This window comes from Ruditapes philippinarum, unplaced genomic scaffold, assembly GCF_026571515.1.
Source record: "Ruditapes philippinarum isolate M1 unplaced genomic scaffold, ASM2657151v2 ctg4718_1_1_1_1, whole genome shotgun sequence".
In the NCBI taxonomy this organism is placed as follows: Eukaryota; Metazoa; Mollusca; class Bivalvia; order Venerida; family Veneridae; genus Ruditapes; species Ruditapes philippinarum.
In genome coordinates this window covers 1-13,946 of record NW_026864310.1, presented here as the reverse complement: position 1 = coordinate 13,946, position 13,946 = coordinate 1, and the positions used below count along the sequence as shown (strand labels likewise).

At 32.4% G+C, this 13,946-nt stretch overlaps 1 protein-coding gene across 1 annotated transcript in view; it reads left to right on the top strand.

Annotated features, from left to right (window-relative positions):
- LOC132725149 (uncharacterized) overlaps positions 1-13,512 on the top strand; it is a gene marked incomplete at its 3' end in the record, with an annotated part of 47,933 nt that extends 34,421 nt beyond the window's left edge. Inside the window, 6 exon segments of the mRNA XM_060710237.1 lie at positions 2,568-3,086; positions 4,931-5,975; positions 9,656-10,185; positions 10,495-10,622; positions 12,958-13,006; positions 13,342-13,512. Coding sequence (XP_060566220.1) covers positions 2,568-3,086; positions 4,931-5,975; positions 9,656-10,185; positions 10,495-10,622; positions 12,958-13,006; positions 13,342-13,512 — 2,442 coding nt within the window.
- Positions 13,513-13,946: the final 434 nt, after the last annotated feature.

Below are 13,946 nucleotides of genomic sequence, written 5' to 3'. Positions count from 1 at the left end.
CAATTTGGTTTATTAAATGAAAACGCACTGTTGGTTGGAATTTTGTTTAATAAACGTTATATATTAAGTAAGATATTATTGTATTATGAAAAGATAAAATGTTAATAGATAAATAGCTATTGTCGATTTTGTCTTGTATGAGCAAGTAAAATCATGTGTCAAAGAAAATGGCTGTTTATCTAATTATTCGAAATCATTTGGTATAAAGCAGGAAGAGCCATTATTATCTCTATTATTTCTCTTCTCCACTTTGCCCAGTAGTGTATTATGGTTAACACAAAAAAAACAATAATAATGTTTTGCAAAAAAGGTAAAAGGAATGAAAATTTGATTCTATAGTACTGACAGATTGAATATAATTATTTACATATTTTAGGGTTTCTTTGTTTCCAAATGAAACGTTTTATCTTACACAGCAGTGATTTTTCACTTCATTCAATTGTATGAAAAAGGCCCCTTCCGAATCGAAATTTTCTTATAATTAATATAATGTTCCTAAAGATGTTAACTTACACCAGCTTTTATACTTCACAGTTTTGCAATTTAAGAAATATTTTTCTCAAACTGAAGACGCTTAGGCTCATTCTCAATGAACTGAGAAATACCACAGCACAGAAAGTGTCATCAAAGCAGTCAGACAACCCGCTATATTCACTAAATGCTCTGTTTCAAATTTATAAAGTGCCAATGGATATGTCTGAAAGGATCTAATTGTTTGATGCTATGGTATTACCAATCTAAAATTTTGCCTCTGACATTTGATGATTTCAAAAAATTTTCAGATTTATACATACGTAATACGTTTTGAAAGCAAACATTACATATCCGACATCACACTGTAAATGCGATTGCTTATTGTGAGCTAGGATGGTTTTCTTTGTATGTCTATAGAAAAAAAATTAAAAAATGAAAAATTATTGAAGATTAATCATAATTTTTAATTTGATGGTTTTTTTTAAATTGTTATGTTAATGGTATAACTATAAATAGATGGTCTTTGGAAGTTAAAGAAATATTATGATCTTGGCAAGCAGATGATCCGTATTGATTTTTGGGTTACGAGGTTACTGGCCAAAGGTCATATGGATATTTTACAACAAACCCTTTTACTACCAAAAGCACAGCAGCCTTTTGGTCATTTTCCCTCAAATGTGTCAGGTACATGGGTCTTTGAAGTCAGAAGAACTTATTATTTTAGATTCAATTGATCACAGGTCGAGGTCACATTCACCTATCTATAGTCTATAAATACGTTTATCAATCGATAATTTAACAACCTGGGTACCTTTCGCCCTCAAATTTTACAGTTGCATTGTTCTGGCTAGTTCATTAACCTAATTGATTGAGGTCATGGGATCAAAGGTCAAGGTCATATTCATATTGTATGTGAAACGGTTTATATCCAATAACACGACAACCTTTGGCCCTTTGCCTTATAGCTTCACAACTCTTGACAATTAGATGACTCCAATTGATTATTAAGTGAAAGGTTGAAGGTCAAAGTCACAATGACTTTTTATATCATAACAGTTTCCGACCAATAACTCAACAACTCAATCAAATACTTCTTTCATGACTATCTTAACTTTAAACACTACTTTGCTGCTCTAACTTCAAATATGGCATAAGTCCGTCTTAATCAATTGTCTACCCTTTTCAGAGATTGTTAACAGATTCATATATTTGCGAAAAAGAGAGAAAAAACAAACCTAACTTTTCAGTCTACAATATGAAATGATTAAAACAAATCGAATTGCTTGTTTTAATTGTATTGATATGTATGGAGAGTGCAACAACTTGATAAATAATTAAGTCAGGACAGATCGCACGATTTACTACACACAACTACATACATCATGTGCATGTATGTTATATAATGTTGACAAGGTGTATTTAGGAACTTCGCGTTAAAACACTTGGATCTATTGAAACAAGAAATAGAAAATTTCGAAGCTTGTAGTAAGGGTCATATATTGGCAGCAACAATTAGTCAGAAGTACAAAAAATGAAGTTTGTAATGAATCGTCCAGCCGGGTAACAACTGACCCGTTTTTTTCGTGAATCTGTGTTAATTTCAAATGCATTCAGAAAGTTAATAGAATATGTGATCTCAATTAGTATTATTGTTTACTATATGCATATCAAATGTGACATTTTCAGTTTTTGGTTCACTTTAATTTCTGTTTCATGAAATCTAATGTTGACGAGTTAATATCGGAGTTAAATAAGATATTGAAGGTCATGGATTTTATGCTTCATTTAAACATTGTGCATCAATCGATACATTGTTGCTTAGATATTATTACTAATTGTAAAAGAATAGATCTGACTCTTCTGTTCTCAAAATCGTCGTACACAGTATCGGAAAAAAAAATCAGCAAATTATTTAGTTCAAGTGTATGTGTAACTAGCTCAGAGTCTTTGTTATGACGTGTTTGTCAAATAGCAACATTGTTAATATTTAAACAGGGTTTAATGGCTGATAGGAAAAAACTCTTAGGTCAAGATTACAAAAGAAAAATATTTTTACGACCGAAATACAGTGTAGATTTTAATTATAATTTCAGCTTGTGGAGACTCGGATAGAGACGTAATCATATTTGTAGAAAATGATGACTCTGAGAGCAGAGAAGCAGCAACGCATTTAGCTAAACAATTTTTCGCAAACAGTAACAATAACATCGTAAGATTGTTTTATTTTAAGATTCTGCATAGAGAATTGAAGTTTGACATAGATTACAGGCTATTAGAAATAAACATAGAACGTGTTAACGGAGAACAGGAAACTAAGGAAACTGGATGCGAGTTTAAAACCATGGCAAGAGACGTTCTTAAAAAACTGCAGTTTTCGAAGCCAGAAAAAAGAGCAATTATTGTATTGGAAAACAGTATTGAATCATCAGTTGTCGCTAGCTTAGCATTGTCCAATATTTCAGAGCCATCGTTTTCAATCTATCGGTTGATAAAAGATTTTAGTTCTTCACTTTACAAAGATAACAGATACAAATTTGTAAAAGATATACACATCAGCAAATGGAGTTCTCTTTTTTCGATTGGATTCAGACGATTTCCGGAAATATGTACAGGTAATAGAATTTTCAGCTTGACTCATTTGCCTACACATATTAGTTAAATTATATAAAATATTACACCGTTTTAGATTTTGAAAGGTGATTATTTCGTTCATTTTAAATATTAAGAGGATATTTTTTCGTTGGAGTGAAATATGGAATATATTTTCACAGAACATGACAAAATGCCACTTTTTACGAGTCGAGTATGAGTGAAAATATATACTATAAGTCACGAAAAGCGAAACAATAACCTTTTTATTTAATGTCATCATCAATGAAAAATAGCTACGAATCCCCTTGCCTGCTACGCAACTGCAAGTGTACAGCGCGCAGTAATATATTGATTCATGTATTCATAGATGCGTGACGCGGTTTCAATACACATAAAATGGTTTGTATTTATTTTATATTATTTAAGCAAAATATTGAGTATTTATGATGAAAAAATGTGAAATTTATTAAGTTTGCGTCATTGAAATAACAGTCTTGCATTGACTGTTCGTGCATGCGCTGTTTGGCTCTACATTGTGACGTCACGTAAACAACACTTTAAAAAGTCTGTACAGCGTTAATGACAGAAATAGATATGTTGGTGTTCGAACTTATTTTCATTTTTAGACCATTTTCTATAATTCATGATAGTTTTCAAAACAAAATTCAACAAAAAAAATGTTTTTTATTAATCAGATTTTTTTCAAACAAAATGGCCAAAGAAGTACCATAAAATAAATATGAGTTTTGACTCCGCCCGCTTTATTTTATATTTCAAATTTAACTTTATTAAATGATTACATCGGTAATACCTGACCATATCACAGACATTTGGGGTTTGGAGCTCAAAACGCCTTTAAAATCCAAATAAAATGCATATTTGTCAATCCCAGCACATGTACTGATCATATATATCAAACAACTTAATAAAAGCCGTTTTGAAAAATTTCATATTTCAACATCTATAATAATACACAAGATAAAAATGTTCGCCGGAAAAAATCTGCACCCCTACCGTCATAATCACCATGTATTTTATTCCATTTCTAATATTTTCACATAATCCTTTGGTCCATCGACACAGAAGATATAATTCTTCACGATAATGGTCAATTTTAAACTTCAACGGTAATATAAACAACGCAACAGCCGAAATAAACATCAATATTATCGCCGTTTTTTTCCAACGACAAAATCTTTCGATAAATTCAATGGACCAGACGGCTATGAACGAAGCTATCCGATTATGTGGTTCCCAAACTTAAAAGCGCTGCGCATTTTGCACACGGCAAAGCTGGGGCCACATAATCGGATAGCTTCGTTCATAGCCGTCTGGTCCATTGAATTTATCGAAACATTTTGTCGTTGGAAAAAAACGGCGATAATATTGATGTTTATTTCGGCTGTTGCGTTGTTTATATTACCGTTGAAGTTTAAAATTGACCATTATCGTGAAGAATTATATCTTCTGTGTCGATGGACCAAAGGATTATGTGAAAATATTGGAAATGGAATAAAATACATGGTGATTATGACGGTAGGGGTGCGAATTTTTTCCGGCGAACATTTTTATCTTGTGTATTATTATAGATGTTGAAATATGAAATTTTTTCAAAACGGCTTATATTAAGTTTTTTTGATATAAATGATCAGTACATGTGCTGGGATTGACAAATATGCATTTTATTTGGATTTTAAAGGCGTTTTGAGCTCCAAACCCCAAATGTCTGTGGACCATATCATAAATTTAACAACTAAGGAAAACCAAGAAACTATGATATAAGCATGATAACAGCGATAGTCTTTGATGACTATTTGTTTTAAAACTCGTGTAAAAATATATTTTCTTAATATGTCTGTTTCAGAGGCTACAATCGTACCATGTGCTGGGAAGTACAGATGTTTGTCTAGTAAGCAATGTATACCATTTGAACAAGTATGTGATGATGTCATTCATTGCAGAAATTGTGATGATGAACGACTTTGTAATTCTGTATGTCCAGAGAAATGTAATTGTACCGATGATGTTATCAATTGTAAGGCAACCAATATATCAATGTCTGATATTTTATCATTGACTACACAGGCTAGAAGTCTTGATCTAAGTATAAATCCACAAGTTAAAGAAATACCTAAACACAATTTAAAATTTCCTTACATGTTACGACTAAATATTTCATCATGTAGTATTCATTATATTGATGAAAGGGCTTTCTTTGACTTGAAAAATTTGTTATCATTAGATCTTAGCAACAATAGAATACAGCAATTACCTGATATGGTATTTAGCAAGCTTCGCCATCTGACTTATTTGAATCTGGACAGAAATATAGAATTAACAGTGATTTCATCGACTGCTTTTAAAGGTTTGGAAGCAGTAAGAAGCTTAAAAATATCCGGCACAAACCTGAAAAAGATTAGTTCACTTACATTCTCTGGCTTGCAGTTGGACAGTATCGATATTTCGTACAACAGAATTGAGGAAATTGAAGATTTTGCCTTTAACAATACGCTAGTTCATAAAATTAACTTTGAAGGCAATAAAGTTATAAAATTCGGAGAATATATGTTTAACGGCGTAAACTCACTTCGGGAGCTTCATACACCTGCATTTAAATTCTGCTGTATCCGGCCTTATTATGTTCGTGAAGAAGATTGCAAACCATTGAAGAATGAATTTTCTTCATGTAAAGACCTGATGAGAAACTGTGTACTTCAAGCTGTCCTTTGGATAGTTGGGGTAGCTTCATTGCTCGGGAACGTATCGTCAATTATCTACCGTCTCGTGTACGATCGTGAAAGGCTAAAAATAGGTTATGGCATATTTGTAACAAACCTAGCAGTTGCAGATTTCCTGATGGGTGTTTACCTCATCATGATAGCAGTTGCTGATTCACTCTATAGAAACAGGTATTAATATAGGACTAACTCACTATACAAAAAAGGTATTGATCTCGTATACTACCGTGAAAGGCTAAATATATGTAATGGCATATTTGTAACTAACCCTGTATTTACAGAATTCCTAATAAGCGTTTACCTCATCATGATAGCAATTGCTGATTCACTCTATAGCAACAGGTATTGATAAATGACTGGTTCACTATACAAAAACAGGTACTGATTTATAACTGTTTCCTCAGTAACAACGCAGTAACAAGTGCTGATTTATCGTTCTTGCATATCAGAAAGGATTATCAGAAAAATCTGTCATACACCCCAATTTAGCCAACCTGCGTGTCTTATATGACGTCATTCTCACGCACCTTTTATCAATCAATTGCATTCTAAGCATGACGTTATTTTATTGATATGAATAAGTTTATCTATTGTTTACACCGGTACTAGAAAAATCTGTCATACATCCCGTGTAAGTCAACCTACGTGTCATATATGACGTAATTCTCATGCTCCTTATATCAATCATTTGCGTTCTTAGCATGACGGCATTGTGGTGATATGAAGAAGTTTATCTATTGTTTACACCGGTGCTAGAAAAATCTGTCATACAACCCATGTAAGACAACCTGCGTGTTTTATATGACGTCATTCTCACGCACCTTTTATCAATCAAATGCATTCTTAACATGACATCATTGTGCTGATATGAATAAGTTTTAATTCATACTTTGCTACTCACGGGGGAGGAAGTGTTACACGAAGGATGGAGTTCTTATGATAACTTGTTCAGGAGTTCTTGTGATAACTGTCACGGAGTTCGTCGGAAAACATCTGTATATACTACAAAAACACTCGTTCAAAATGGTTATTTACATCTTTCCAAAATGAGTTTAAGGTGTTAAATTAAACTTTAATGATTAAGCTTGTCTTACATCTTGTATTATGTGTCAAAAACTAATTAACAGGCTGTTTTTCATCGCCTCTTGCTTCAAATCTAGTAGTTTTGAGTAAAATTCCAAATTACTTGCCAATTCACAAGTTTTGACCTGTTTATTTCTGGTCTTCATCCTTGTCATACATAATTACCTAATTATAATGCAAACATAAAGCACCGGCTAACAGATTTATACCCGATTTTTCAAATGTCCCAGAGTTCTTGTGATAACTCTGAAGTGTCACAGAGTTCTTATGATAACTTTTATTATTGAGAGTGTGTTTCTTGCGCTAAATCACGGCATGTTTTGACATGTTTTATCATTCAATAAGATTGTAAATCATTATGAAATGCAGTTCGATCATCCTTTGCACATAAATGTGGATAAAACGTTGGTCTTAACTGTCTGCAAAGGATAAATAGGTGATAGGCTATCATCTACAGTAAAAATTGAACCAGCCGTCACTGATATTCAGCAGTATAATGGATTAAACCACAAAACAAAAATGTCTCAAAACATTCACGTTGTTTTCAGTTTCATATGTTTATTATAAGCAACCACATTTCTTAAGCAGACAATATATAGGAATGATTCCCTTACCTAAGGGCTAAGTAATTTGTATTGTTTTATACCATAATAAATAAGTATATAACCAGGATAATGTCCACACCTATGTCTTAACAAAGTACGATACATGATAAAACTCAACTGCGGTTGACTCTAACTAGCGATCTCTCGAAAAAATTTGAACTGTCCCTCCAGGTTCCAGACTTACCTAAAATGGGATTTCAGTTATTGTGCATGGGCATTGAAACTAGAATTCCCCAGGTGTTGCTTGTAAGTGTCGCAAGTTCTCTAATGTAACTTTGAAACATATTAATCGCTGTACTATTATAACTGATTTACATAGAAAACAAATGTTTCTCTGATTAATGCAGTAACATAGATGCTTAACTGAGAAAAAATATTCTGTATGCCTGGATGAAAATGATAAAGGGCCAGAAAACTGCTAGGGGCCGGAAACTGCTAGGAAAACAGTACATAAATCCTTTTTCCAGTCTACGAAATCTGCGTCAAAAAAATATACTATGAAAAAGAATCGGGGGTAAGAAATTATATCTCTTGAACTAAAATTCACTCAAAACCAACATTATATATCCTAATTTTTTTGCGCAAAGTATGGGCGTACTACATTTCATAATGATTTACAATCTCATTGAATAATAAAATACAATAAAACGTGCCGTGATTTAGCGCAAGAAACACACTGGCAATAATAAAAGTTATCACAAGAACTCCGGGACATTTGAAAAAATCAAGTATAAATCTGTTAGCCGGTGCTTTATGTTTGCAATTTTGCATTATAATTAGGTAATTATGTATGGCAAGGATGAAAACCAGAAATAAACAGGTCAATACTTGTGAATTGGCAAATAATTTGGAAATTTTACTCAAAACTACCAGATTTGAAGCAAGAGGCGATGAAAAACAGCCTGTTAATTAGTTTTTGCCACATAATACAAGATGTAAGGCAAGCTTAATCATTAAAGTTTAATTTAACACCTTAAACTCATTTTGGAATGATGAAAATAACCATTTTTAACGAGTGTTTTTGTAGTATATACAGATGTTTTCCGACGAACTCCGTGACAGTTATCACAAGAACTCCTGAACAGGTTATCATAAGAACTCCATCCTTCGTGTAACACTTCCTCCCCCGTGCAACTATTAGGAAAACAAACGTGGATTAGTGGTTAAGGTCGTTGACTTCAAACCACTTGCCCCCCTCACTGCTGTAGGTTCGAATCCTGAGGGACTTTGGACTTTTCATGGGAGGAAGCTATCAAACTAGCTTACGGAACGTCGGTTTTTCAACTTAGGTGCCCGTTCGTGCCTGAAATAATACACTGAGGTCTTAATCCACCAGTAAAGCTGGAACGTCGCCATATGACCTATACTGTATCGGTGTGACGTAAACCCCAATCAAACAAACACACAAAATTAGAAAAAAGTGCTAAATGGAAATATTAGTTTTCACAATTTCTTTTCGAAATATCATTGATTTGTAATATGCAAGAAAATGAATCAAACACCGACTGTCGTTACAATCGGGAATATCTAGTTCTCGGTGGAAATTCGACAGAGCCTCGAGCTAGATATTGTAACAGCAGTTGGTAAAGACCCTTCACTTTACAGAAACAGATACTGACTGTTTCTCCGTTCAGAAACAACATTTTAACTGATTAAATTTAAAAACAAAGTCAAATTAATTTTCTCTTAATAGCAACAGGTACTCAGTCCTAAATAGATATTAACAAAACTGCCGAGACATGTTGCAGTGAACAGTTATTAATCATCATTTATGATTGAGATACAATTTCTACAAATACACGAGTTAATTATACCAAACAAACGAAGATATGGTACATGTACACTTTACATTGGCTTCATAGTTGTAGCTGTATACATTTTACGACTAAATAAAGCTACATGTTTCTTTATGCTTTATTCATAACAATAAACTTTTATATCATTTATCACACAACGAGTCGATATAAAATATAAATCGTTCATACATGATTTGATCGAAGTATCCTTTTTTTCAAAGAAGTATTTAAACAGTTAAATTAGGTCAATAATTCCGTAATTGTTATTTACAAATGTACATTTATTTCTCACACATCAGAACCTATTGGTACATAATAGAACAAAAAAATCTTAAATTCTAATAATTTATTCCCATTTCTTTTTCAGATATATCTTTGTGGACGATCAATGGAGAAACAGTAATTGGTGTATTACTGCCGGAGTTTTGTCTACAATTTCATCTGAAGCCAGTGTCCTCTTTCTTTGCTTGATAACATTAGATAGACTTTTAGTGATCAAGTTTCCGTTTGGTACAGTGAGGTTTGGACCTATGAAGGCCTATATCTCTTGTGGAGTGTGCTGGTTCATTTCAATCATCCTATCGGTCATTCCAATTCTTTACACAAGTCACTTCCAAAACGAATTTTACTCTAGAACAGGAGTTTGTATTGCATTGCCTTTAACACGAGATAAACCTCCAGGGTGGATTTATTCTGTATCCATTTTTGTCGGCCTGAATTTATGTACTTTCATTCTTGTTGCTATAGGACAAATCTCAATATTCACAGAACTTCGACGATCAACATCAGTTATGAAGAAGACACAAATATCAAGAAGACGTGACTTGAAAGTTGCTAGAAATCTTATACTCGTTGCAACAACTGATTTCCTGTGTTGGTTTCCGATAGGTGTGATGGGTAAGATCTCGCATACATATGGTATATGTGTTTGTATTGTCTGCATTACAATTTATTAATTAAACTGGATTACACACGTCTTACTTCAACGATATTGCACGATTTATATGTAGCACCTTATGTAAAAGCATTATCTTTTTCTTTTTATTCGTTAGGATGTAACTTTTCAATTTTCAAGTACAAGTTTATTTTCGAAATATATACATGTAAATGGTTTATATATTCTTTTTATAAGAACTAATAAAAACAATAAGTGCGCTGTTGAATCTAATATTGCAATGTCAAAAGTACAGCTATTCCCTTTTTCAGGTATTTTAGCCTTGAACGGATTTCCAATTCCAAGTGATGTTTATGCATGGTCAGTCGTTTTCATTTTACCAATAAACTCTGCTCTCAACCCGTTTTTGTATACAGTGACAGCAATAATCGGGAAAAAGGTAAAACAATGGGTTGCTTTCCTGGAGACATAATTATACTTTTGTCTCTTATTTGATTTCTTGCATATCAAAAAGGATTGTCAACTATTTAAACCTGTGCTAGAAAACCGCTTGTCTTACACCCTTTCCCATGTAAGACAAGTCGCATGTTTGAAATGACGTATCCCGAACGTCATGTATGAATAAATTGCGTTATTTGCATGGCGTCATATTGCCGTCTGAATAAAGTTCACCCGCTTCTCTCCGAAAAATGGCTAAATGAAAATATTAGCTTTTGTTAGTTTTCTTTTCGAAAAATAATTTGTATCAAATAAGCAAGACAAATAATCAAACACCGGCTTTCGTAACGGATGGGAATATTTTGATCTCGAGTAATAATTGTTCAGCGGAAACCAAGCCTCGTTACCGCGTAAACAGGTATCCTCGAGTTAAATATTCCGTATGTTCCGACAGCCGATTGTAAGATTTTCATTATCTATTCTTGATGTAAGATATTCATTATGACGGTAATTTAATATGCCTCTTAGGAGTATAATATTTTTTCTGTAAGAAATCTGCTGTGGTCATAGTATTATTTTTACAATAGGTTTATCTCTTAGATTTGGTTCGCTAAATTGCTAATCATGGTCATGCAACTACATAGTTAGGTGAAGAAGCAGGCGCTTGTTTTGGTTGAGTCTATTATGTTTTGTTTAGGGGGTGAGTTGTCATACACAAATTTACAATTTGTATGCATTTATTTTTTTCCAATGATTGTTATTATCTTAAATGCTTCTGGGATTGTTGTTTTATCAATTCATTTGTAAATAAGATTGTTCTATGTCTATTAATGGAATAATTTTAATGAACACGAAATTAGTTCACACCTACATGTGTATTGGTAACGTGATGGTTTAAGCCAATGAAAACACGTCAATATTATTATACTCAGGCAGAGAAAAAGTGTGCAAAGAGTAAATCGATAATCTTTATGTAGCCAGCAAACTTTGAATTGCAAGTATTTTTTCATATCTTTTCGGCAGAATAAAGTTTTCGAGGATTCGTATCGTAAAATGGCTGCCATTTACAGTATCAAGTGATTATCCCAAGCACCACCGCGACTTAGCGCGGGAATTTTAATTATAGCTAACCTCTGCGCGTATACCTTTTTCATATTTTATTGTAATAAATATTTACAAACTGTGTCTTTCGGTTTTTTTTATCAATATATAACCAATAATGAGGTTAATATGAATAAATAATCATATCTCAAATCTTTGACTATGATTTACAATGAAATTCTACCTTATTGGTATTAAAAAGGTTTTTAATTTCCTGTAATTTTATTTTGTAATTATGCTTCAAAGCAGTCAATTGACCGTGGATTTTCTTTTCATATTTTGATTTCCTTGAAATCATTTTTTCTCATCTGAAGGCATGCAACTTTAATATGGTGATACATTAAGTACATTCCATGAAAATATCTCATGACATGTTTGTTCATTTTACATTACAACAAAAAGTAGTATGCAATCGTACCTATATTACATACGAATGTATGTAATATTTTTCTTGTTTATTAAACGAGTCAATAAAATCAGTAATGAGCCTACACAAGTATAATATGTTATCCCATATTTAAAATACAGACTGTTTAAATTAAAACGGAAAACTTTTCATTGACGCGCCTAAAGTTTAACGCTATCATATTGCACGTGTAAAGCAATGTATTGTAATATAAATGATGTCACGTCAAAATATATACACGATCGTGTAATACCGTGTTTGAGTAGTCGCAAAAGCGGCACGGGTATTTGAAAAAAAGCAATACAGTATTTGTGAATTAATAAGCTAATAAGTTATGTTGGAAAAAGTGTCACATAAATCAAAACAGTTTAATAATTTAATTATTCAAGCACCTTGTACAGTATATAACGTAACACGGTACTTAGTGTGCTGCAATACATGAAATTAAAATGCCGAAATAAATACATGTATTGATATAATACCTAGGTCGAATAAATTTGGTTAAATCTGTAATACTTTTGCTAAACTCCAGTATTAATTATACCTGTTATTTACTATATCTCTAATTTAATACAGTCTAACTTGCCAATGCGACCACGTGTATTAGCGACTTTTGTCTTATGCGACCTTTTTAAATTCTGACCGATCATTTTCCCAAACTAATGTATAATTATTCGATTATTGTAATTCAATATATCAGTATTGAAGTTTATGACTTTAAATATAAAATTATAAATAGTGATAGTTGTACCGTTGTAACGGAGTATGGGCGTTAAAAGTGTAATGTTTTTTGCAGTTAAGCAACAGTATTCTTCACTTTGTATTTTAGAGTTTCAATCCAAGTCTTGATGAGCAGAGTCGAACAGCGGTCCAGAAAGGTAAATACTTACCTGTAATCAGATTCACTTCTATAATTCTTTAATTGTTATTTTCTGGTAAGATTTTTTTAAAGTTACATATATGCTACGTAATATCAAGACAATATGTAAAATAAAGTTAAACGGTTTAGACAGCTGATAAGGAGCGATGTAGGATGTAGGACTGTTACCATTTAATCTGATCTAAGGAGCACCATATAGACTGTTGTTCAAACTGTTTGAAATGCAGAGAACCAGTAAACATATAATGATTGTATAGATGACGTGATTTACAGGAGTTTCCGGCACAAATAAGATTCAATAATGTATAGATCAATACAACGTGTATTTTTCAGAAATTGGCACCGCCATTTTAGAATATCAGCAATTTAGCAGATCTGTGCGGATGATAAGTGAACTTGTACCAGTTGGGACGAAACGCAGTATTCAAGAAATTCTTGATGACGACAGTTGCTTGTCAGTCAATGTTGTTGCGGCTTTGTGCAAAGAACTTGCCGATTATCTACGTCTTTTGCATGAGGGTTTCATTGTTTTAGATCTGATATGTGAGAAAAACATTTACATTCAAGTGTATAAAACAAAGGTAACTTAACAATTGTATGAACAATTTCAATTTATTTTTGCAATAACATTCAATTTGCATAATTTACAAAAAGAAAAAAAAAAAACATGAGCAAATTAAATAATTATGAAAACATATCAAGACACAGGTCACTGTGATGCTTAGCTATTTACATGAACACAAACAGTAATGATAATAATTATACATAGAGGACAACAATATAGATTAATGTTTGTAATTGATATATTAATTGCATATTGTATACCAGTTTTTTTTCATTTTAAGTTATTTGAGAATAAATATTTAGTACCGTTTGATTGAAACGAAGTTATATAATCGCTTAAACCCAGGAAGAACCATTGATATTGTCTACCGCAC